Source organism: Ischnura elegans, chromosome 7 (genome assembly GCF_921293095.1).
Source record: "Ischnura elegans chromosome 7, ioIscEleg1.1, whole genome shotgun sequence".
NCBI classification, from domain to species: domain Eukaryota; kingdom Metazoa; phylum Arthropoda; class Insecta; order Odonata; family Coenagrionidae; genus Ischnura; species Ischnura elegans.
The window spans coordinates 84,940,825-84,966,535 of NC_060252.1; the positions used below are offsets into that span (position 1 = coordinate 84,940,825).

General features: G+C 38.1%; 1 protein-coding gene across 6 annotated transcripts; it reads right to left on the reverse strand.

Moving 5' to 3' along the window:
- Window positions 1-451: 451 nt before the first annotated feature.
- On the reverse strand, window positions 452-24,383 carry LOC124162698. Of its 6 annotated transcripts, XM_046539296.1 has the most exons (11): window positions 19,311-19,485; window positions 18,998-19,130; window positions 18,277-18,400; window positions 14,755-14,934; window positions 13,553-13,779; window positions 13,311-13,423; window positions 12,941-13,196; window positions 7,195-7,321; window positions 3,416-3,619; window positions 1,349-1,531; window positions 452-1,156 (listed from the first exon to the last, which is right to left on the reverse strand). In XM_046539296.1, the coding sequence occupies exons 6-10, from the start codon at window positions 13,388-13,390 to the stop codon at window positions 1,434-1,436; spliced, it is 765 nt and encodes a 254-aa protein (XP_046395252.1). In that variant the 5' UTR covers window positions 13,391-13,423; window positions 13,553-13,779; window positions 14,755-14,934; window positions 18,277-18,400; window positions 18,998-19,130; window positions 19,311-19,485; the 3' UTR covers window positions 452-1,156; window positions 1,349-1,433. The 6 variants fall into 6 exon arrangements, with proteins under 6 accessions (XP_046395252.1, XP_046395253.1, XP_046395251.1 ...); XM_046539297.1 differs by lacking the exons at window positions 18,998-19,130; window positions 19,311-19,485 and adding exons at window positions 24,059-24,185; window positions 24,292-24,383 and having other exon boundaries at window positions 13,311-13,779; XM_046539295.1 differs by having other exon boundaries at window positions 13,311-13,779; window positions 18,998-19,187; window positions 19,311-19,484.
- Between the last annotated feature and the right edge of the window lie 1,328 nt (window positions 24,384-25,711).

Genomic DNA, 25,711 nt, shown 5'->3' on the forward strand with positions numbered 1-25,711 from the left:
GTATCAGGGAAAGAAAAAAATAGGCCATGAAGAAGGAGAAGAAAACAGCAATGTATGCAGGGATATTAAATGTTTGGACGATGCTGAGGAAGGGTAAGCATAAAATAACGAAGACAAAAAGAAGTTTAATGGAAAGAACGTGAGGAGTCAGTGGATTGATGAGTACAGGGTGATAAATAGTGACAGGGCCAAAGTCAGCATGGGGTAGCATCAGTAGCGGATACAGAAAAAACTCAAGGGAGGGCGCATAAGATATCTTAAGTTACCTTTGCTTTTATCGTAATAAAAAAATAATCAAGTCACAGAGTCACAAAGTAGGTTTTATTTAAACTGACTATACACATATACAAGACAATGCCATCTTATGATATAAAAAAGTTACAATTGCGGTTCTGCAATGTTCCGCAATTTGGGAAGACCCGCAAGGGAGGGTGCGTGCCTCCCATATCTATCCATCACTGGGTAGCATTGTGTTTAAATTAGAAACCAATTGAATCAGTAGTTGGTGAAGAATCAGTAAGTGAAAGATTCTGGTCATGGAATTTGCAATACGACCCACCATCCATACAGAGGTTCAAGTATACATATAGATGCTAATAGGCAATCATAAGGAGGAAAATGTTGATGGGACGAATTAATATCTTGAGAATATAATGAGGAATATCCCAGGTGAGAAATATTATGTAGTGACGGGGGTGAGGAATAATGAGGTACAGGATGGGAAAATTAGGAATGAAATAGTGAGATAGGTATTAGTAGTAAGAAATTAATACGTAGTGAAAGAAATAAATAAAAATCTTCAGTAGAAACAAGTTGATCATGATAATAATGTTTGATGCTAATTATTCCTTGAGCTATCAAAGAGAAAATTGTTGAGCCACATGCAAAGAAGAAAATTTTCATGAATTTTGTAAAAAATACTGATTTATTTTGTCACCAAAATATTCATTGATTTTATCATCACTATAGAGGATTATACTTGCTTTCCAATTACATACTTAATTATCACTAACACATCATAATTTTCCATGGGCATTCCATTTTTATCAAGAGTGAGATGGATTCTTCAACCAAAAATCCATTGCTTGAGACATTCAGACCAACGGTGATTGAAACTTTGAGGGATTTATGCATGAGCAGAAAATGAAAGTAGAACCTGGATTGAAAAATAAGGATGATTGATATTTTATCATGAAAGGTTAGACGTGCCAGAGATTTACACATATCGATAATTTTATTCTTCTCACAATTTTAATTCACATCTATCACAATTGGTATCAATGCATCAAATGGAATTTGATATTTAAAGCAGAGAGATGTTTTAAAAAAACATATCATTGATAGTTACCTGTGCAGTTTAGGAGGCTTGGAGGTCAACACATTTCCAGATTCATGTCACCAAATTAAACAGTGTACTTCAAGTTTGATAAACATTAGTGCCAATGAAATTTCTCATTCATAATGGTTCCTCCAACTTTACTTATTCCATCCATGTACTCTGAATGCCATGGTCTTGTTATGGTTTCCGTTGCTTAGAAAGGAAATTTAAGAATGATTTAATACTTAACCCACCAAGTCACCTCATACATTCATCAATAACTTACACAAACTTATTTCTCATTAATTACTCTGTACACATGCTTTCATATCTGTAAATATAGAAATTACAAGTTAAAATATAAAGGATTCATTTTTGCAGCTGTTACATATTTAGGCTTTTCTTTGATTATGCTCATGAGCGGGTAGTGCTTACGTGGTGAGGTGCTGCAGTACATTCAATATTTGAAAATAAGGCACGTAAGATCCTGTCTGAATACAATCAGAGAGACTTTTCTTTACTGATCCATTGTACAAGCATGAGAATTAGAATGTTCACAGGGATTCTTATCAACCTATAGAAAACTGTCTTGCACTTGCAAGTACTTTGTGAACCATTTGCTGAACATCAGATAGCACAACCTCAAAAGCTAGATATCACCACTCGAGCATTAATTAATTATTGGATTGGATTGGAGGATTGGGGTTATTTCCACACACAAACGCAGTATTTGGAAAACAATAACTATTTATAGGTTCGTACACTACAGCGAAAATATACGATTGCCGTTCAGCGCGATGGTAAAGGCGTCCTTCTTGGAAGGTGGATCAGGCGAGTCTGTCATGGCGCTGCTGTGTAGTGGCATGGGTCATCACGCCTGCCACCTAGCGGTGGCGTCAGTGAGGCAGCAGAACATGTGACGACCGGCCGGCACCCGTTATAGTGGCGCAAGATTTGTATCGCGGCGCCACACAACAAAAGTCAATATTTTCCCTCCCTTGTGATGAACCAAAAGTCAGGGGCAAGCATTGACCTCATTCAATGGAAAGTAGACATTGGTTTTACATAGAATGTATGCAATTTTTCCTTTCAATTTCTGGTGAATTTCCAGGTTGCTCAACAATGGGCGTACCCAGCAGGGAGCAGGAGGGGGCAACTGCCCCCCTCCCCTCCCTAGAAGCAAAAATCGCAGAGACTTTAACTAAAATCAGAACTGGATTGAAACGAAAGCTTTCAACAAATTTTCTTTTAAACCATGAAGAATGATATTAGATTAAAACATGTAAATAAATTTTTTTTTCAAGCAAATAATTTTATAAATCAAGCACAGTTATAATTTTCTTAAAATGTTGGTTTAATTCACCTTTTACATCAAAAATGTTGAAAATCAAGACTTGAACGACCATGGCTTGCCCCCCCCCCCCCCCCCCCCCCCTTCCATACTTTTGATCCTGGGTACGCCCTTGTGCACAACCAAAAGGCACATGACACAACAGGTATTCATGACAAATTTTGAATCTGCCATGCAAACAACCATCAAATTCCCATCAAATGCCATGACAAACATCATTCAAGCCAGCAACTGGATGATTTAGTACATATGGCGGAGCTTCTAGTTTGAAGAGCCACCACTAGAGCACCACCTGGCTGAGGTGACTGCCCTAGGTTCCAAGCAATACTGCCAGAGTACAGGAAGCCTACCAGCCAGGAAGGCACCACAGACTCACCAACAGTGGCTGAGAGAGACAGGGGACTTTCTCCCCTTTGACACAACCGGCAGTGCATAGAGACCCTTACCAGACCTTATCACTCACCATTGAATAAACGTGGTCTGATTTAACTATATTTATTTCAATGAAGCAAGGGTTATTTACCGTCCTTATCCAACCCCTTCAGTAAACGAGCAATTCCATGCATAGTGAATGATGATTAAATACAGTAGAGGTAAGGTCATGAGGTTCTCAACTGTATTGATGGCAAAATCAAGCATAAAGAATACAAGGACAAATTGATGTACTGGAGAGAAGATTATTGATATTTGAAAAACATTAAAGAAACATTTTTTAAAAAGCATCACATTCATTGATCTATACTCACGAGTAGAAGAATGCTTTACTGCACCCCCTTTGGCCTTTTTCCTTGGAGGATTTGTCTTCGCAGATGGATATTTTCTAAATTCCAAGGGATTTGGTGGCTTTTGTAATGCAAAACATTCCGGACTGTCTGCAGAGTATGACACATCAGGTTTATCCATTGGTTTCTCACAGGGTACTTGATTATGAAACCTGAACAGCTGGCATGCTACGGAGTGAGAGTAAGGAAATATTCAAAGTTACACCCCAATAAATCACCATAAATAGTTAATAATGAAGAGGATGCACAGATCGTATCTTACTTCAAACTCATCACAATAGCATTGCCCTTTAATTTGCACACTCCATTCAGTCTGGTATTCAGATGATTTCATTCTCGTGTTAATCAGTTGATCAATTCAATGTTAATAAGTGAGAAAACTTACAGTGAACTAAACCTCTCCCCTACTCCATAGCATAACATAATTAAATGCCATGGCAAAAAAACATGGCAGTCGTGGGACTGCCATTGGAAGTGATAACTTTTTATTTAAAAAATTTTGGACATTGATTGATGTTAAAAATGTACAAGAAGCCTATGCTACTAACTGGATTAGGAATATAAACTCGGAAAAGCCAAGTTACAAGCCGCAATTCAAGAAAATATTTTTTTTAACTATTGCTATGGACAAAATCGACCAACTATTGTCAATATAGTAATAATAATAATAGTTTTATTGGGCATTAAACAAATTAGAAATTGCAATACACATAGGAATTATCAAATATACAAAATACATATGGCAAAATCAATTGGATTGTGCATCAAGAAAGGACAAAACAATTTCACATTCGAAAAACTCATTAATGGAGTAAAAGGCTTTTTTCAATAGCCAGTCATGAATAACTTTTTTAAACTTTGTCACACTCACAACTTTAGCTTCTGGGGGCATTCTGTTAAAAAAAACGAATTTTTATTATATCTAATGAATTGCTGTTTTTGCTTCACCTGCAATAAGGGACTCTAGTCTAGGGTGTCACTATTCCTTGTGTAGTGATTATGGAAATTAAACCTTTTTTCCAAGGAGCACAGATTATCTTTGACATTGCAAAGGGATTTATATATGTACAAGACGTAGTGATCCTTACTGCTTCAGAATATATTTTCATACACGAGGAACGAGCAAATTCAAAACTCTTTCTCTCCTTATTTCCCTCTCCTTCATTAACAGCGAGGCAGTGACGATTTTGAGGTGAAAGTCATGCGAGTTCAGAGTTTTTTACCAATCTGAAAAAAAGTGCCTATTGCACTAAATAACAAGTTTTCACTTCAAAACTTTTTCTCCACGTATTTCCTTTTTTATATTTCTACAATGTAAAAACTTCACATTTATAAATTAATTTTATGGCACAACATTCGAATAAGCTACTCAAATTGATCGTATAATAAGAAATTGAGTTATATCGTACTAACCTTCACTATTCTTGTATTGAGTACACTCCCCTGCACGAGTATGGAACGGTGACGGTTACGATGATGCAAGTATAATGGTTTATACCTCTCCACAAGTACTGTGTATATAGCGAGTATATTGTGTATATGTAAAATATACACAATTATACATATATGTAGTAGCAGTGACAGTGATGGTGATGCGAGTCTAATGGTTTGTACCCCTCCACAAGTACTGTGTATATAGCGAGTATACTGTGTATATACAGAATATACACAATTATACATATATGTAGTAGCGGTGATGGTGACACAAGTCCAATGTCTTTTACCCATCTACAAAAGTGCTCAATGCATCATAATAAGTTTTCCCTTGTACCCATCCACAAAAGTGCATATACAGAATATACAATTACACATACATTTAGTAGTCATGCGAGACCAATGGTTTGTACCCCTCCACAAGCACTGTATATATAGCGAGTATACTGTGTATATGCAGAATATACACAATTATACATATATGTAGTAGTGGTGACGGTGTCACGAGTCCAATGTCTTTTACCCATCTACAAAAGTGCTCAACGTGCCATAAGAAGTTTTCACTTCAAAATAATGGGTTACAAACACATAAGACAAACTCCGCTATTCCAAAATACATGTTGAGGAATGAAAAGACTTCATTTATCATAAACAGGCTTCGCCTCACCACCTAGGGGCTTGGTGATCACCAACCCACCATTTTAAATTTAAAGGCATTACTAGCCATACATATTAGACAACATTAAACTATCTTATAATGTAGGAGTGGCGGATCCAGGATAGAGACAAGGGGGAGGCTAATTGGAGAGTAACCTCCCAGCAGTAGTGGGGGTTCGCAAAAAATTACCATTCTATCTAGTGTAAATTGAATATCCTTCAAAGCATTTTCATCTCAGAACATGGACACCACTTTTATCTTCAGTGCTTTCTGACGATAAAAGTGGTGTCTATGCTCTGAAATGTGATGAGTGCAATGGGGTGTATGCTGGACAAACTTATTTAAAATTTTATTTTTAAATAAGTTTGACCAGTAAATTTAAAACTCATTTTGACGAACATATAAGAAGTGCCAGGTTGGAAGACTTAAAGTCACATTTTCCCAAGCATCTCATCGAACCCGGCCATAAGTGTGATTTTAACATTAGATTTTTACATGTATTCGACAAAAGTGTTAAACTGGATGTTTTAGAAATTTTCTAAATCAATAAATGCACTCTTAAGCCTAATACATACCACAATTTTAAATGACACGACTGAATTCAAGGGCTCCCTTTTTTGTCAACTGCTTAAAAGTATGACTTATTCCTTGCTAATCCTCCCTCCCCCTTATTAACCTCATCACCATCTGACCTTCTATCCACCTCTCCCTCCCCAGCTTTTAAACTTACATAAATATATGTTTTGACCCTCCCCTAAACCTCACCCCCCCACTGTTACAATACACCAGGCTCGACATTGTAATTGCTCCTTCTGCTCGTTTTGATAATGATTCTATAACCATCGAAACTAGCCAACAGCAAATAAAAGTTTGAGGAACAGTTATGGGATTTTGTTTCTGAATGTACCTACAAAGTGGCAACCTCCAAAAATTTCGATTTTATCTAGAGCGTGTTTTGACCCAGGGGGCGGATCCAGGATTTCTTTCTGGGAGGGGCACAAGCAAGGCTGTATCCAAGATTTTATTCTGGGTGGGGCACAAGGATACCTTGTAATACAAAACGAACCAGGGACGCCGACTTACAAAAAATATTGGGGGGCCCAAATCGGGGCTCTTGCCCTGGGAAATTTTGTAAGCCAGAACCCTGATAACTCGAATCTCGATATCTGGACACTCCGGGGAAAATTGACAATCCCGACACATTTTTTCCTCACACCCATAACGAATTTTTGGGCCCCCTCAGCCCCCATTGAGTCAGCGCCACTGAAACGAATGCAATGATAATGGGACCGTATTAAAAATCTTGCATATTTTTAAGGGTCTGGGGGGGGCACGTGCCCCCCTCCCCCCCATATCCGCCTATGTTTTGACCTAATGCAAGGGGGGCTGTGGACTCCTTAGCCCCCCATTGATCCACCACCATTACCAAGCCAGGCATGGTTCTTTCAATAGCCACAGCCTATGACTCAACCTCTTTCCCAAAACTTGAATTGGCTTGAGTTTTGATAAAGTCGTCAAGAATAATTGAGCTATTTTCTTCAGCTGAACTCAACTCGAATTGAGTTCTTCACAAATCCCTGGCTAAGACAATGGCAATAAACACATTAGGAATTAGCTTCTAAAACTAAGCAATGTTTGAAACATTACTCACGATCTTTTGAATAACTATGCTGATAGACGGAGCAAAACCTATCCCTCTTAATTTTGGCCATCATTTCATTTTCATGCGTCAGCTGTTTGCTTTCCGGCTTGTAGATGAAAGGGTACCTCTCTTTAAGCTGCAAAAAAATTATACATTGAGATAATAAGAAACATGATTCAACTATTTCCACAAAACTGTAACAACCTCAAGTAGACCAGTCATCATTGTTTTTGTTTACAGGGGACATCAGAGTCACGCTTCAAAATTTAAGCATTACCATGAAAAACAAGCAGGACTAGATTAAATAATGCAGGATGTTTCAGGAGGAATATGCAATACTTCATGAGTCTGTAGGGGAGAAAATTTTAAGCTATTTTTGTCCATAAGCATAGGGTCGCAACTCCTTAGCTACTGAGGTGTGGCAACGTAAATTTTTTGATAAAAAATTATTTTAAGAGTTTTCTCGAATAAGCATATATTATGTTTCAGGGAGAATCTGTAATACTTCAGAAGGTGGTAGAGGAGACTATTTTTTGTCCTTAACTACAAGGGCGTACCCAGGATCAAAACTAGGGGGGGGGGCAAGCCGAGGTTATTCATGATGTAACATTTTAGCACAGAAAAGGATAATGAAACCAAAATTTTAAGAAAATTATGACAGCAATTTATGAGTTTTTATTATTATTTACTTGGATAAATAATGATTTTTGCTTTAATGTTCCTTGTCTTAATGTCATATACTTATATCATTTTTCTTCATAAGAAAATTTGTTCAACACTTTCGATTTGAACTAAATTTATTTTTGCTTCTGGGGGGGGGGGGTAGCTGCCCCCTTCTGCCCCAGTCACCATTCAGTCACCATGAAAACTGTTTTTCTTGGGTATCCACCCTTTTCAATTTTTATTTATTCTCTGGATTTTTAGGGACATTAAATAATTAAGGTTGGACGAAAATATGTATGTGATTATAATTGCCTGAAACAATCTCCAACTGAGTGAGTTTGTTCAATTGTATACTCGCTCTAAGTATTCTATGTTAATACTCGCTCTAAGTATTCTATGTTAATGATGTCTATTGCTATACAATGGATAACTGTGCAATAAATTTCATTTGTAATATAATAAAAGGGCTTAAGCCCATGAAATTGGTACATAATTAATATTATTATTATAAAGCTCTCATTTAATTAAGCTCAAAGATTGTTTCAGATTTTAATAATCACACATTTTCATAAAACTTAATTATTTAATGTCTTTAAAAATACAAAGTATTGAATAAAATGTTTAAAAGGATGGATACCCAAGAAAAACCGTTTTCATGGTAACTGCAGATTGCATCCAAAAACATGCTTACGCTGCCACATCTCACAATCAGTAGCTCAGGAGTTGTGACCCCATGTAAATGGACAAAAATTCTTAAAATTTCCCCTCCTACCACCTCATGATGTATTGCAGATTCCTCCTGAAATACCCTGTATAAGAATCAAACGCATGACTAGTTTGCATGTGCTTCCTTTTCCCTCTAGATTCACTTGCTAGTTTCATCACCACCACTAGTCAGCAATGGCTGGGTCTCCTGCGAAAACAATCCATGATTGCATGCAAAGGAAACATGTAATACCAGTGGCGTAAGAAGAGAGGGGGATGAGGGGATAGATCCCCCCCCAAAGGATCAGATATATAAAAAAGGTATTTAAAAATATTGCCTAGTTTTGAAATATAATAACTGCATATGCTTGCATTTAAATTTTTAATGCCAAAATGATGTTAAATGTATATTCAGGCATGCCATTTTTCAAACATTTTCCCGCCCCTGCCCCCCCCCCCCCCCCCCCAAAGCATATTCCTAATTACATCACTGTGTAATACTATCCCTACAAAGGGATGTTTGTCTTTGATAGTGCAGCCTTACCAAGAGGGCAAGGAACTAATCACTGCTGCCATAGTAGGTAATTGAAAATATTACCTCAAAGCTAACTATTGTTAGAATTCCTGATAATTTATGTGATAGCATTGTACCATTTGATATTGGTAGATACTGACTTCGATTAACATTGGGTTATTGGTCTTTTTTGGAGCAAATTTGTACAGGCAATTGATTAATGGACATAGGATTCACAATCGAAAGATGCCTTCAATGTGGACTTAAATTTTTGGGTTTATGTAGTCTAACAGGTCCCATAAACATATAAAATCATTTCAGGCTTGACGTGGTGGAAGTTTGATATATCCACGATAAAAACTACAAATAGTAATTTCCACACTTTCATACAAAACTCAACTGCTGACCTTGGTTTCAAGATACTATGTCATTTTCAAGGTGATACGACCAGCACTCTCTCGGTATAATATATCCAGGCCAAGGTAGGAGGTGAGGGTATGTGGAATAGGGATGGTTTCCTATTATTTTTTTATCGCCTAAATCGAAAGATTATTACTCCTGGAGTACGTATTTCACGCTCTTAGATTTTTAAATGACAATATCTATTTATCACGATTTAAAAAAAAGTGAAAATTTTCAAGTGCATGAAAACGCGACGGCTAAGTAGGAATGCTGGGAAAAGTCCGTGTGACATCAATCTGGTTGAATTTCGTTTTCATTGATGAAGGAAACTACCCTATTGGGTAGCTTCCTTCATCAAAGAAAATGAAAGGCATTGATTGCGATTCGTTACCCAGCATTAGTGTATTCATAATATACAAATTATTTGGCTTTAGAAATCCCAGTTTAGACGAATGTTAATGGTCAATTTTAACCTCATTTGAAAAAGGCCAGATTGGCGCCCATGCGATGCCACTCCACATGACATCACAGGGACCTAGTTTCTATATGAGTAGTCAGGAGTTTTACATCGTCTGAGATTACCAATGCATGCATGAGGCACAGAGCTCAGGGAAACATCTCTTAATAATCACCCATTAAAATTACCTAAGTTCGGAAAGTTTCCTTCGTTTGATAGGGTAATAATAATCCTTATTTAATCCAAGCACTACCTGCTAGCAGGGTACCCTGCTACCTGCTAGCAGCCTGCATTGTTGTGGCACTCATAGCCTCGCACCAAGGTGGCCTCACACGGCGGTAGCAGGAACCAGAATGACGTCACATGGGCTTTTTCCAGCATTCATACTTGGTTGTCGCATTTTCGCACGCTTGAAAATTTTCACTTTTCATTTAATCGCGAAAAATAGATATCTTCATTTAAAAATCTAAAAGCATGAAATACATACTCCAGGAGTAATCATCATTTGATTTAGGCAAAAAAAAATAGGAAACCACCCTATTGGCATGGGGGGAGTGGGAGCGGGGAACAGTTTGGGTGAATAAATGAATGAAGCCGATAACAGAAAACAGACAACAAGAGGGCATGAGTGAAGGTCAAAGTTTTGTCATCATGGCAACGCTTAACTTTAGCAAAGGAGAGACAGTACAAAATAAAACATCATTAACACATTCAATATGGGCCCGATTTTCATGAAAGTCGTCAAAATCGGCCAATAAAATAAGAAAGAAAAATAGAGAGAGGTTTTCACGCCATAACTTCCGTTCAAATACTGCTATTTACAAACAGCGCACATGGGTCAAAAGAAGGAGACTTGCTGAAGGCCATGCACACGGTCGGAAGTGGATGTTAGTCACTTACGGTGGCGGAGAAAAGGCTCCCGGCCCGATCGACAGAGCACGTCATTTGATGTGCTCCGTATCTTGGTTTGGACGGGACCACGTCAATTGACGTGCTCCGCACTGAATGTGTTTAAAAAGTCCATCCAAGCAATCAGCAATTTCAAAATTTTCCATGCAATCTAATTTAAGCCCTTATGTTGTAAAATATCTATGTCAAAATTGCTGAAATGATTATGCTTATCACCAGGGGTGGATCCAGGATTTCTTTTTGGGGGGGGGCACAAGCAAGGCCGTATCAAGGATTTTGTTCTGGGGGGAGGGGGGCACAAGGATACCTCATAATACAAAACGAATCCATTGACAATGGGACTGTATTAAATTTCTTGCATATTTTTTAAGGGTCTGGGAGGGGCACGTGCCCCCGTGCCCCCCCTAGATCCGCCTATGCTTTTCAGTTACGTACATCTTCACCATGAGTTCACACCCAAGGCCCAAATTTATGTTCATCATTCAAAACCTGAACTCCCCCATCATGGGTAAATACCACGCCAATGCATTCAAGTACCCTACTTAAGAATGTGTTACCAATGCCATGTGTAATTAACATGCATCAAGATAATTTTTTTCTTACAGCACTATTGACCATCATACAATAATTGTCCATATTGACACAATTGTCTATTTTTTAACCAAAAGTAAAATTTGTATCATTCTTGCTATTCACCTGTAAACCTTTTACATGCACTAAGGCACTATTAATAAACACAAAAAAGAAAATTTCAACATTAGAACGGTGAAATAAAATGTGATTAATCAAAATGGAGAACACAGCTATCGCTGCTCGAATAAAATCATTTTACCCCCCAAACCATCATCTTTCATGAAATATGAATTATTTATGTATACTACGTATGTTTTAACATTTTTAAGATTTCGAAATAATTATATTTTTCCTCAAAATAGTGCTAAAATTATGAAAATCCGATGACGAGATACACTCGTCATTGCGCGGTTTGGCATCAAAAGTTCATGACGAGCTAGACCCATCATTACAGCGTAAGGGGTTAAAGCCTTGAAACTGCCCAACCAATGGACACTCGAAAATTAATTAGCCATTTTTAGTATTTTTTGGACAGCTCTAACATCATGAAATATTACTTATAAGATAAAATGGGAAAATTTTTGAATCACGGCAATATGCTTATAGACTTAATTTCTTTGAGAAATATCAATGTTGGTGACCCAGCATTTTTCATTAGGGCCAGCATGATATTCAAATGGAAACAACATACATAATTAGATGCCTCGGTAGCTTAACTGGCTAAAGCACTCGGCCGGATATCGAGGGATCCGGGTTCGAATCCCGGTCAAGGCGAATGATTTTTTTCCTTTGTGGATTTTTTGCACAATAGGGTAGTTTCCTTCATCAAAGAAAATGAAAGGCATTGATTGCAATTCCTTAGCCACCATTAGTGTATTCATAATATACAAATGATTTGGTTTTAGAAATACTGGTTTAGACGAATGGCAATGGTCAATTTTAACCGCATTTGAAAAAGGCCAGATTGGCGCCCATTGCGATGCCACTCCACGTGACGTCAAAGGGACCTAGTTTCTATACAAGTAGATAGGAGTTTTACATCGTCTGAGATTACCAATGCATGCATAAGGCACAGAGCTCAGGGAAACATGTCTTAATAATCTCCTATTAAAACTGGCTAAGGTCGGAAAGTTTTCTTTGTTTGATAATCCTTATTAATAAGGTATAAATAATCCTTATTTAAGCCAAGTGCTACCAGCTAGCAGGGTACTTGGCTACCTGCAAGCATCCTGCGTCCTATCAGCGCTCAAAGCCTCGCCCCAAGGTCACCTCAGTTGTGGCAGCGGGAACCAGAACGACGTCACACGGAGATTTCCCGGCATTCATACTTAGCCGTCACGTTTTCGTGCGCTTGAAAATTTTCACTTTTCATTTAATCGCGAAAAATAGATATCGTCATTTAAAAATCTAAAAGCGTGAAATACGTACTCCAGGAGTAATAATCTTTCGATTTAGGCAATAGAAAAATAATAGGAAACCACCCTATTATGTACATAGGTATGAATATCAAGCAATGAATATGATCAACTCACATCCACGCGAGCTTCAGCACATTTCATTTCTCTCATGCATTCAGGGCAAGTACAGTGAAGATTGTTGTATGGACTGCTTGGAGGAGGAGGCTCATATGTTGCCATAGGGTCTCTCCTTGGTTTGGCCCGACATGGTGCAAAGTTATCAGTCATTGCTGACTTGCATGTATTCTGTATATCCTCTTGTGTTGGTAGGTTCATGTAATAATCCATTGGTTTATATGCTGTTGGATAGTAGAAACATTCCCCATCTTGCCTAAAACACAAGATAAATATTTAACACAAAATTTTTACCATTTTCTGCACTCAGGGATTTCATGAGTTATAATAAACTGCATATTTTAGGAAGTTTAACCACCTGAATACTAACCTATAATTTTGAGATGCTATGTAAGGCCAATTGTAATCCCCCATGTAAGTGCTCATTAATGAACTGACTATATTCTCCATCTTTAGAATTTATTCACCAAAATTTTAATAAAACTTTCCAGAGAGTCCAATCACCACACAAAATAGAAGAATAATTTGTATATTACTCAACAATAACAGGGGACAGATGTTACTAGGTAGGTTCTGTCACGGCAACAATACAATGTAATTCATTATTCATACTCAGGTTCATTTTGTTTCCATGACACCACAGTAAACCCAAATCGAAAAAATCATCATGCAAAAGTCAAAGGTTTTCAAATTCTGCTTTTTGTGATTTCAATCAGCTGAAGCATTTGGAGTCACTTTCCATGCTAAATGTTCTTCAATTATGAGATCTCCTGTCTTGTTGATGGCATATTGATATTCGCTAACTCCAGTCTTTATTTGCATGGCTTTCTTTACACCCTCTGAAAAAGGAAAAAAGACACATGTACAATAATACCTTGACCATTAGCTGGCTTTCCTAAGCCTACAATAACATAATTAGAGATAGAAAAGAATAATAGAATGCTCTGGTGCATATTCTACCCTCTACCATAACACCACCTCCCACCACCACACCAACTGATTTAATCAGAGATTCGGTAGACAAACAGGCATTGTAAGAAGTGGCATAAATAAAAAGAGCTGTAAGGCTTGGGACAGGGCTGAATACAGAGAATTTCCACAACTGAACCCTTTCACTGCTGTTCAATCTCCGAAAACCTTTTCCTCACATGCGGCGAAAAGGTTAAAATACGTTTCACGTGGCCATGGAGGAGGTACTTCCTGGATGAGTGTGGTACATGCTCATGTGGACAAAAAATAACAATTTTGTTAACTTTGCAAAAAACATGGCTGCGGACCATGGGAAAATGGCCATTTTAGCAATGTTATCAAAATCGTTATTTTCATCGCAGAAACATGGTTCAAAGACGTACTTGATTGCTTGATTGGCAGGAGTGCGATGCAAACAATCATTTTTTGATGATCAGATTGATTGATAGATTTTTCAAAATGCAGTCAGAGCGGTCACTTTTGGGGAGGGAGGCTCCCCCGCTCGGAGGGTCGAAGAGAGGGGGGCCAGCAAGGGTGAGCTCGTCAAGGAAAGGGTCCCGGGATAAGCAATCCTTTGGAGTGCTTGAGTGCTTCGGTTAAAGTGCTGAGCACATGGCAGTGAGGAAGAAAAAGTACGTTCACAGCAGTGAAAGGGTTGAGTTCATATGCCATAAATAAAGTTATAAGGTGGTGTGCCTCACAAAAGAAATGGAAAGATGACTCAAGTAAAATAAAACATTGAATATCTCTGGTTGTGTATGAGTCCCAACCAAGGACAAATCACATCATCAAGTAGCACAACGGAAAAGGAAAAATATATGACAAAAACTAAATTAGACACTCACCACTTAAAGCCAAATTATCACTTGGTTTAGTGAATGGTTTTGGGCGAATTTTCATACCCATTTCAGCAGCATATTTTGGGTCTCTATAAGAAGATCTCTGGGTGGTCTCTGGTATTTTAACATCTTCCGGCAAAGCAACTCTTTGTTTTCTCAAAGTTCTTGCAGAAACTATATTAGACCCTGTATAATAGGCAGTCACTTACTGCATCATTCAAAGATCTCAATCCAGTAGGAGCTAAAAATATCTTTAAGTAGCATGACTTCTATGCATACCCCTATGAAAAAATTGTATAAACCTGTTTCAAAATTTTATACAATCTTATACATTGCCATGGCAATTGTATAAAATTTTGAAACAGGTTAATACAATTTTTTCATAGGGGTAACATCTTTTCTACTGTGTTCTATTCTTCCAAATATGCATAAATTATTTAATTAATATGATCTGCAGCCATAAAAACAAGGCATATGAAAATTACCACCATCATACAACCATTGTCATCAGTCTTCATAATGACCAAATGCATAACCAACAATAAAACTGAGATTTAAATAAAATATTACCTGAAATGATTGAGCTTGCATCCATATGACAATATGTCCGTAGGATACAAATTTTCTCTTCCTACAATTTCAAAAAGTAACTACATAGTTTCACCTACAAGTATAGTTATGGTTACTTTCTAAAATCTATTTTTAAAGTCACACGAGGCCCATGAGCTACAATCAGGTGCAGATGAGTTATGCTAAACTAAAATATAAAACGTATGAAGATACGTCTCTTTCGGGTAAAACACCGCGTGGGTCCATTGTTCTCGGCCGACTGTAACGCCGGCGAAACTGTCGTCCGAGAACAATGGACCCACGCGGTGTTTTACCCGAAAGAGACGTATCTTCATACTCATCGACCCGCGGAAGCCTGCATAAGTAAAATATAAAACTCTTTTCTTTGGATTAACAAATAATTCATTTTACTTAAAATAAACAGAATTTCATGGAGAGTAGTGAAAAATATCAGACTAGGGCCAGAACTAGGACTTTTGATGGGGGGGGAGCAAAGATCAGTTAGCCACCCACCTCCCCTTAACCCCCTTCTCCCAACCACTAAAATATAATGCGTACATCCATACGCTTTGTTTTTAGGTGGTTGAAATTACACAATGTGAGATTGCTAACAAGAAATTTTATTAATATTATTGTTCAATAATTTTTAAATTAATGATTACTATTAAATAAGTTCACTAGGAAAATTAAAAAACGTTTATTAAATAAACATTTTGAATTTGGGGGGAGGGGTAGGTCTAACTGACTGACAGGCAAGCAATCTTCTCACACTTGAGATCAAAAACAAGATATAACAATTACTGTATGAAATATTCTCTTTATTTTAATGTGAAAGTTAATAATATGAAATTAAATAATTGGTGCTCCATAAAACACAAAACAGAATAAACGTACTGATAACGGTGTAAAAATTTTTATTTTTTAAGCTACTGGGAGGGTGGGGGAGCACATGCCCCTGTGCCCCCCTAAATCCCTCTATAATTACATGTAAAAAGTACATGAACTGCAATCGCTTCTGGTAATTCAATTACTTTTACTCAGGTTACTCCCCAACTTGGATGATTGTCTCCCCTCCCAAAATAAATTCCTAGTTTCTCCCCAGGCTTTAAGGGGAGGCTGATTCAGTTTCTAAAAAAATATTAACCGTCATGGAATATATTTTTTTAATGTTTAGCTGACTTCTCCTGAATATATGTTATGATAAGAGTAATATTCTACTGGTGCAACTAAACTACTGGTGAACTCTTTTTGGCGATCCCAAAAATATAGAGAGTAACTGAATTAACGCAAAGTTAGCCAGTGCATGATCTGAAGGAATAATTCTCAGGTTTCCCAAAGGGCGTTGTTTTGCACAACTGGTCCTAACTTTTCTTTAGGCCATTTTACACGGGGCACGGAATTGTGCAGGTTAGAGCTGCATTAATTTCTAAAATGGCGTAAAATTGCGCAAATGCATGAATGAAATTAGAACAGGGGCTATTTTGCCGTCTCGCATCCACGCATTCTCGCATGTGTTCTAGCAATTCACCGCTTTACACGACGCAATTTCGAGTGCGCCTTCGCACGTACGTCAGATTGCGCAATTCCGTATACCGTGTAAAACGGCCTTAAGACTGAGTTTGCCATTGTCTTCAGGGGTAGAATGTGGAGACAAATCCTTTTAGGTATTTTATTTATTTATATTCTCGATCAGTGGCATTACTATGTAGGTATATATGCTTTGGAAGGGATGAGGAGCCTGGGAGGAGCAACCCCCTCCCCCCCAGGCAACCAGAAAATGTTTGAAAAATGACATAACTGGAAATACATTTTACATAATTTTGGCACATAAACTCTTACTTCAATCAAACGCAGTTATTATAAGTCAAAACTAGACAGTAGTTTTAAATGATTTTTTTTATTTCTCTGAGGCTTTGGGGGGGAGGTACCTATCCCCTTCATATCCCCCATATTTACGCCCCTGTTCTCGAGTGTCCTGATTGGTTCTTTCTCGATTGTTGTTGTTTTCATGCATAGTGATTAAATGCACTCTCCCATGTATTGCTTAATTGAAAGCAAGAATTTGGCTCCACATTCTACCTTTGAAGGCGATGGCAGACCCAGTTCAGACCAATTTTCCAAAACCACACCCGGTGAGAAAAGCGAGAATTATTCCTTCAGACTATACGCCGGGAAAACTTCTAAATTCTACATAGTGCATGATTTGTACAAAAAATTTTTATGTTTATAAATCCATACACCAATAATTTTGCATTAATCTCTCAGTTGAGTGGTCTATAAAACATTGGAATTTATTTACTTTTCCCATTTAAGGAGATGGCTGACTTGCTTAAGACTTAGCCCCCTAGACAGCGTCGTAGCCAGGGGGGTTCGGACACCCCCAAAATATAAAAATGCAATTACTTTCCTTCATAAAAGAAAACAAAATGTTGAGAAATCATGAATTTACAAAATATTTCTTTGAAAAATGAAGTTTTTTTGGCTATGGCAAGTGTTAAAATTAGTTTAAAAACCTCTTCTTAAGGCCTGTTTACACGGTGTATTAACGCGTACAGATTAATGTCTAAATGTATGAACGCAAGAATGAACGCCAAAATGCACCGTGTAACCACCAAACTCGTGCGAATGCATGCACAGAAAATAGAACCTGTTCTAATTTGGTTCATGCATTCGTACATGTTCCGTTCTGGTCCACAAAAATCATTCACTTTAACATTTACTCATACGTGTTAATGTATCGTGTAAACAGGCCTTTAGTACTCTGTTTTTTTTTATTTTCCCGTGATTTTGGACCTCCCCCCCAAACAAAATTCCTGCTGACTCCGCTGCCCCAGAAACAAATCTGACTATTTGTCAGCCAGAAGAGAGAAATTTTATGGCAGGATATCAACGTCAACCTAATAAAAAATTAATTAAGGGACTTAGGAATATGTTAACTGAATGGAAACTTTGAATTACCAGGAATGCAATAGTCCACAAAATACACTGTGTTCTGGAGATCTTTCTTCTCTTTCCGAATTTCATCATCACTGGGTAATCCTTTCTCAAATTGTGCTTCAAGATTAGGATTCTCTTTCAAAACCTGAATAATAATAAATAACAGATCAGCAAAGATAGTTGTAATAAATATTAGTGTGGATTGGGAAGGATAAAAGATTGGAGCTTAGGCACAAATGTCATACTGATTACTTACACAAGGAATTTATCAAATCACAGGTCAATCTTCCTACCCCACAACTTTAGTGTGATAAGATAACTTGTGATTTATTAATATACACCTAGCACAAAGAGTCAATTCATTTAGAAATGGTCAACAATGCATATCACATGGAGTCTACCACTTTGATAAAAGAACAATCTCATGAATTCTTCTCACAATCATATAAAAATAGTTAACTTGTCATAAAAACAATTTTGTTCATTAGCCTATAGGAACAATGGAATCCAAATTTACAATGACTAAATTTGGTTGTAAAGTCAAACTTTTATCTTAAGTAAGTATTTAAATAATTAAATTATTCAAAGGAAGTAAATTTTTGATTTACTCAATAGCAAACCTTTCATTGCGCTACATTATCGCAAAACATATAGTCATTCACAGCCGAAAATTTCATTTCCTGTGAATGATTGCAGTAATACTTATGTCCCCACAGGATATAGTTGTAATGAAAGGTTTAACCTTTTGTAAATACTCTTGAGGTGTCAAATAGTTCTCAGCATTTGATTTAGTCGCGATTTCTTCACGCAACAGGAGTGTTTCTTCGGGTGTCAAAGCGTTACAAGATTCACGTTGCGGTATAATCATCGATGTCCTTCATTGGAGCCACCATTAATGGTGCGTGCGTGCATGGAAATAATTGACGAGAAAACTAATCTGATAGTAAGATTGGATGTGTATCTTAAACGCCACATCCTAATATTTCCACACGAAAACAGAAAAATAATGACCATACTACACTGGACTTACAATGTAAATCACAAACACTACATACCGTTTAACAGGATAATAAACGAAATCTTTCATTGTGATTGTCACAAAGTCCCCCATTGTCAAGCCGAAACAAGAGAAAGCCAACGATAAAAATATGTCTGGAATTAGGTGGTTTGACGCGGGCACACACTTGAATTTCGGCCGCCGACGACCAATATATATCGACTCTCGTATCGAATACACCGTCGCCATAGAAACGAGTGTACACACGTAACAGCGAGCACCTGCTTATCAGCTGTTAAAGGCCGGGACACACATAACCGCACCGAGCCCGCGCCGACACACGGCCGCGGCACGGACGACTGTTGGTGACGGTGGTAGGAGAACACACTGGCCCGTCACTGCCCCGTGCGACGGCCGTCAGCATTGTCTCATTTCTGTTCCTAGCGTGGTGTGTTTTTCGGATCTCGATCATGTTTTCAAACTTTCGGGACAGTGATCTAGCGGTGATTGCCTTGGCTCTAGATGAAGAGGATAAAGAGGAAACTTTGAGGAGGCGAAGAAAGAGAACTTGGGTTGACAGTGCATGGAAATCAAGAACCATTGAATTTGAACCATTCAGGTGGAGAATTTAATACCCTGTTTCATCGTCTCATGTATGATGAAATCAAGTTCTACGGATATTTTCGAATGACAAAAAATACCTTCTTCTCCATCTTCTCCTCGACAAGCTCCAAGAACATCTGAAGAAGAACGATACTTTTTGGAGGAGATTTATTCCACCAAGAGAACGTCTGGCTGTGTGCTTAAGGTATGTTCTCATATTTGTGCGTTTTTAGGAGGTGTACATATATGTGTGTGTGTATATATATATAACACACACACATGACCAAATATTCTTCTTTTCTAATTTCTGTAGTTTTGCATAATTGTACAAGAGAGTCACCAGTGGTAATAGAAACACAATTTCAAAAAATCAATACTTTAATTGCCAAATTTTTAATACTGAACATGTTAATATTATTATTTTTACAATTTAAAAAACGAGGCGTGGTTCATCGTATGCACGGTAAGTGGATTCGTTATTTGTTGGTTGCTTTCGTTAAGGGAACTGTAATGAGGTGATTCATTGGTGAATGATGAACGTGAGGAGGAATCATTGCTGCCTGCGACGCTTTCATTTTTTTATAACTGCTTCAACTCAAAGTCTTGCACAGTGGTGAAAATTGAAGTTTTTGCCTGATTTAATAATACGGGGTCCAAATATTTCAGAACTGGAGCCAGGCTAGCAAGAAAAGTATCGATAGGGTACTGTTCAGGATTGGTTGGATTAACTCTGTTTTTCTTTCTGCCTCTTTTTCGGCTAATATGTACGCCATAAGTTGGCTCGAAGGAGACTCTTGCGCCGGTTTTTCATAATTTGATCCCCTTCGTGTAGCATTCAATGGCCTAATAAAGTGGTTTCTTTTCCCAGAAATGGCTTGCGTGGACTCAGCTGGAGGAACTAGAGAGGTAGGCTGAACTGTAATCTGTGAACTTGTACCAGGATATTGAGAAACATCGTTTTGGCTTTCAAGCTCACTTTCGGGATCATGTTCAGGCTCTTCCACTCTTGGGTCAAATTGAGAATCATCCCTTTGGTATTCTGTTGATGGCACATTTGAGAGGGTTTCTCTCTCCACAATATGATGGAGCAAATATTCCAAAATGTCTTCGTACTTGTACTTTTGTTTTTTGGCTGCAGCTTGTCCTGATTTTGTCTTCCTCTTCTGTAGAGTTCAACGGAGCTGATATCGAAACGAGGCCCACCTTTTCCTGCACTCTTCCGGCCCTCCTAAAAAATATTCTTTTAGAATAATAATTTTATGTTAAAATCTATCAAAATATCTTTTTTCAGGTTTCTTGCAACCTGGGATACTTTCAAGACAATTTCATTCATCTATAGGCTGGGCAGATCGACTGTAGCTGCTATCATTCACAGTACATGTAAAGCAATAGTGGACGTTATTCAAAACGAGGTCATGCCTGTGCCAGATGAAGCAAAATAGAACACTGTGGCATCTGAGTTTTGGGAAAAGTGGCAGTTCCCCAACTGTATTGGAGTCTTGGATGGGAAGCATGTTACAATTCAAGCTCCGAAGTTATCAGGCAGTCTATACTGGAATTACAAACACTAATACTCCATTGTACTTATAGCCTTAGTTGACCTATGCTACAACTTCATTGTGGTAGACGTCGGAGCTTACGGGAAAAACTCGGATGGAGGTATTTTTTTAAACTCGAATTTTGGAAGAGCTCTGGAGCATGGCCAGCTCAATGTTCCCAGGGGTGGAGCACTACCTGGAACAAATTTCGAACTGCCAATGGTCATTGTAGGTGATGAAGCCTTTCCTCTTAAAAGGTATATGATGAGACCTTATCCTGGAAAAGGTTTGACAGATGACAAAAGGATATTTAACTACCGTCTAAGCCGAGCTAGGAGGATTTCTGAAAATGCGTTTGGAATTTTGGTACAGAAGTTTCGCATTTTCTCCCGACGGTTGCAAGGAAATCCTGAAAACATTACGACTTTAGTACTAGCTGCTTGCGTCCTCCACAATTTCATAAGACAAAATGAAGGAAGTAACATATCAGCATTAAATGAAAGCAAAGATGGGACTGAGGGCACCAGACTCCCTAGCAGGGCCTGCAATCTTCAAGACCTTCCCCGTCTACGAGGAGGGTCAACAGGAGAAGCGTTTGCTGTTCGAGAAAAACTCAAGGATTTCTTTAACTCTCCAGTTGGAAGTGTAGAGTGGCAAGCGAGGGCTGCACTGGGAATATAATACGCCCAAGGTTTAACGCTAAATGACATTAGACTTTAACGTACAAGTAGAGATAATATTTTGAACTTCAACTTTCAACTGTGGAAAATTCAACTGTGTTAGTGCGTTAATTATACATATTAAATTTTTATTCTTTCTTTACCTCTTCTTAAACTTATTTATTTATATTTTTGTGAGTTCTTGGGGTTTAAGTCCAAATAAATAAAAAACAAATTTAGCCAACGCTTCGATATAATTGTATATCTTCTAAAGGGCTTGGTTATGAAAAAGAAAATGAGATAAACATATGGATGAATTAAATATAATATGATAGTAGAATTTGGAAGCATAAATATATAAATTTACAATACTGTTTTTAGTTAATAATAAAATAAAACGATAAATTCAGTATTAAGAAATTGAGAAAAGGGAAACACAGGAGTTCAACGTAACTTAATTTGTGGTGTTTGTTTATGATAACAATGATTATTTTAGTCCATGGTTACATTCAGAGAAAATCAATCAAGAACTGGGAATTTCCGCACTTCTTCAATAAGTTTCTCGCTCTCCATATTGCACGAGCCCGCACCGTCACCGTCAAAAAGTAAACTGAACTAGTCGGTGACGGTGCGGACTCGGCGCGGTCTCCAAGCACGGTGACGGTGCGGGCACGGTGCGGTGGTGTGTGTCCCTACGCGTTTGAATGCATTGTTTTCCTTTCTCGCCGTATCACGTCCAACACTCGGCCGTGTGTCGGCGCGGGCTCGGTGCGGTCATGTGTGTCCCGGCCTTAAATCTCATGAGTCTCAAGGTCAACGCCTCTTTCCGCAAAGTGCTGCATGCTCATTGCCGCAAGTTGGCGACACTATCAATTTAATTTACATTCAAATACAGATTTAAGAGGGTCGTGGTAAGTAAATAAAAGTATCGAACGTGGGCGTTAATAACTTTGAATACCTGAAGTTGATGTATGGGTGATTTCATATTTTCAGTATTTTATAGCGAAATCTCAGTGAATCTCAGTTTCGCGACCGTAATTTTATTACGCAAAATCAAATGCTCACGTGCCTGACAATAGTTTTAAAAATCACCGATGTGAACATAGTAATGGTGCAACACACCGAGAGAACATTTTATTGGATAGGCGTTTACGGTCCTAATTATTTTGAAATTTAATGACATTAATTCAGTGCAGAAAGTACTTTCAAAATCACGGCCATGTCATCTCACGGGTAGAAGCAAAATAATCAATGAATGGAATAGAAACCCTCAAATTAGCAAATGATTTTAAGCAGCTCAGAATTCAAAAAAGTCATGCATTCAAATAAATCGAATTAGATACTGGAAATTTTCTGTAGGTAGATAAAGAAAAATGCCGGCAAGTTTTGAAAAGACAAAAAATATTGCACGTATATAAAATTCGCATTTGATTGATCGCAGGCAGTCAGGGGTATCTTCGTCTTTCCGGCGGTTCATTTCAGAGGAGTGTTAGACAACTAATTTAACTCGTTGAAACCGAACGCCATCGATAAATTATGCGCGGCATTTATTTCCAGGGTCTGGATTGAGAGAACGTCTAAAATTGTCATTAAAATACAGAATTTATCACTAAAGGCCTGGTTACACGGTTCATTAACATGTACGAGTTTGTGTGTGAATGCATGAACGTTTTTGGTAGACCGGAACGAAACGTGTATGAATGCATGAACCAAATTAGAATAGGTTCTATTTTCTGTACATGCATTCGCACAAGTAGGGTGGTAACATGGTGCATTTTCGTGATCATTTATTTTTATTATTTCATATTTCGTGATTAATTCGTGCTCTTATATTTAGATATTAACTCGTGTTAATTTACGGAGTAACCAGGCCTTAAGAGTCCGTAAAAATCTCTCATTATAAAAGCAATATTACCTTTATAATGACTCTAGCTCTCCAACTACCTCAAATTTACCGAATGTCATTTGCAGAAACTTGGCTGTTTTTGCGTTTAGTTTGAACAAACCTTTTTTGCAGTAATTTATGTTGTTCCAGACAGGCGTGTAGAGCCAACACTTCCTTTTAGACGGGCGGTATTATTTCTCTTTAGACCTCTTTGTCCTTTCTAGGCGGGTTTGCCTGGGGTTAGTACCCTGAATGGAATAAAGCGTAGGAACTTCATCTCGCTCAAATTATCATCAGCGCAATATTTAAAACAACGTATATGCGCTCAACAGGGTAGTAGACATAAAACATTACCTTTTCTGCAGGAGGAGCCGATGCTTGCTGAACCGAGGGTCAGAGGAACTGCCATTTCACCTCATCGCAGAGCAAGCGAAGAATCGTGTGAGGACGGACTGAAGGACTCGGAGGGGAGGTTATAAGCGTTGGGAGATGGTTCAGGGGAGAACCATAGGCTAGGGTATAATAGAAGGCCATGGGACAGGCATTCGATTTCCAGTATTATTGAACTGGGAGGCTTGTCTTAAGGAGGCAGGGAGGTGATTGGAATAGACAAGCAGGAATTCCCAATTCAGCGTCTGGGTATTTGTGCATGTTTATTCAACCGCAATGGCAATAGAACGACACCGAGTTTGAAAAAAAACTCTGTTATAACTTTATAGATTCTTGCAAGTGTTTTAGGCTACGTTTTCCTAGAAGTTATTTAACCTTTCTGTTCCAAAGTGACACGTTGGCATTTTTATCATCCTGATTATTATACTTCTTTCAACTCTCAATTGAATTGCGGAGTAGTGGATGATACAGGGGCAAACCACGCCTACTACGACAGGGGTTCTACTCACTCACAAGGTAATGCTGTGGCGAAACTTCATCCACATCTTATACATACTACCCCGAACGCCTCCTAAATAGGTGTGTGGCGGGGGTGTTAGGACACTAGCCGTTGGCAAATAAAAGGGAAACGCACTAACGAAGTTTCGCCGAGCATTAATTAAAGTCCTTTATTGTTCGGGGGCAAAGCGAATTCCCATACTTATCCGTTCAGTGAAATATCTCTCTTAATTTATCGTTTCCGTCGGGCCTGAAAATATATTGGGGAAACTTCTTCCATATGTAATATAGTGGGGTAACTTCTTCCATATATTCATCTCTGGTGACACTGATAATCGGACGCACCATTCAAAATATCCCATTTACATATCCTTCGGAAACGGGATGGTAAAAATGTTCGCGGCAAGGTCATGGGCGTACCCAGCGAGGGGCAGCTCCCCCCCCCCCCCAAGAAGCAAAAATCGCATAAGTCTTTAAGCAAAATCAGTACTGAATTAAAACGAATGTGTTCAACAAATTTTCTTTAAACCCATGAAAAATGATTTGTATTAGTACAAGTAATATGTAACTAAAATAAAAATGTTTTTTCAAGGAATTAATCTCATAAACTAATAAAGCGCTGTTATAATTTTCAATGTTGGTTTTATTCACCTTTTCCATGCTAAAATGTCACAACCTGGCTTGTCCCCCCCCCCCCCCTACTTATGATCCATGGGCAAGGTCACATTCCGGTTTTTACCCTATTAATGAAGCTGGAACCATTTTCCATGCGTTCACGCCAGCTTGCAGTCTAATGTTGGGTCTAATATTTACGCATAAATTATCCCATGATGAGTCCTTTTTTGCTTACATATAATGAACTATGTTTGCTATCATGTAGAGAAAA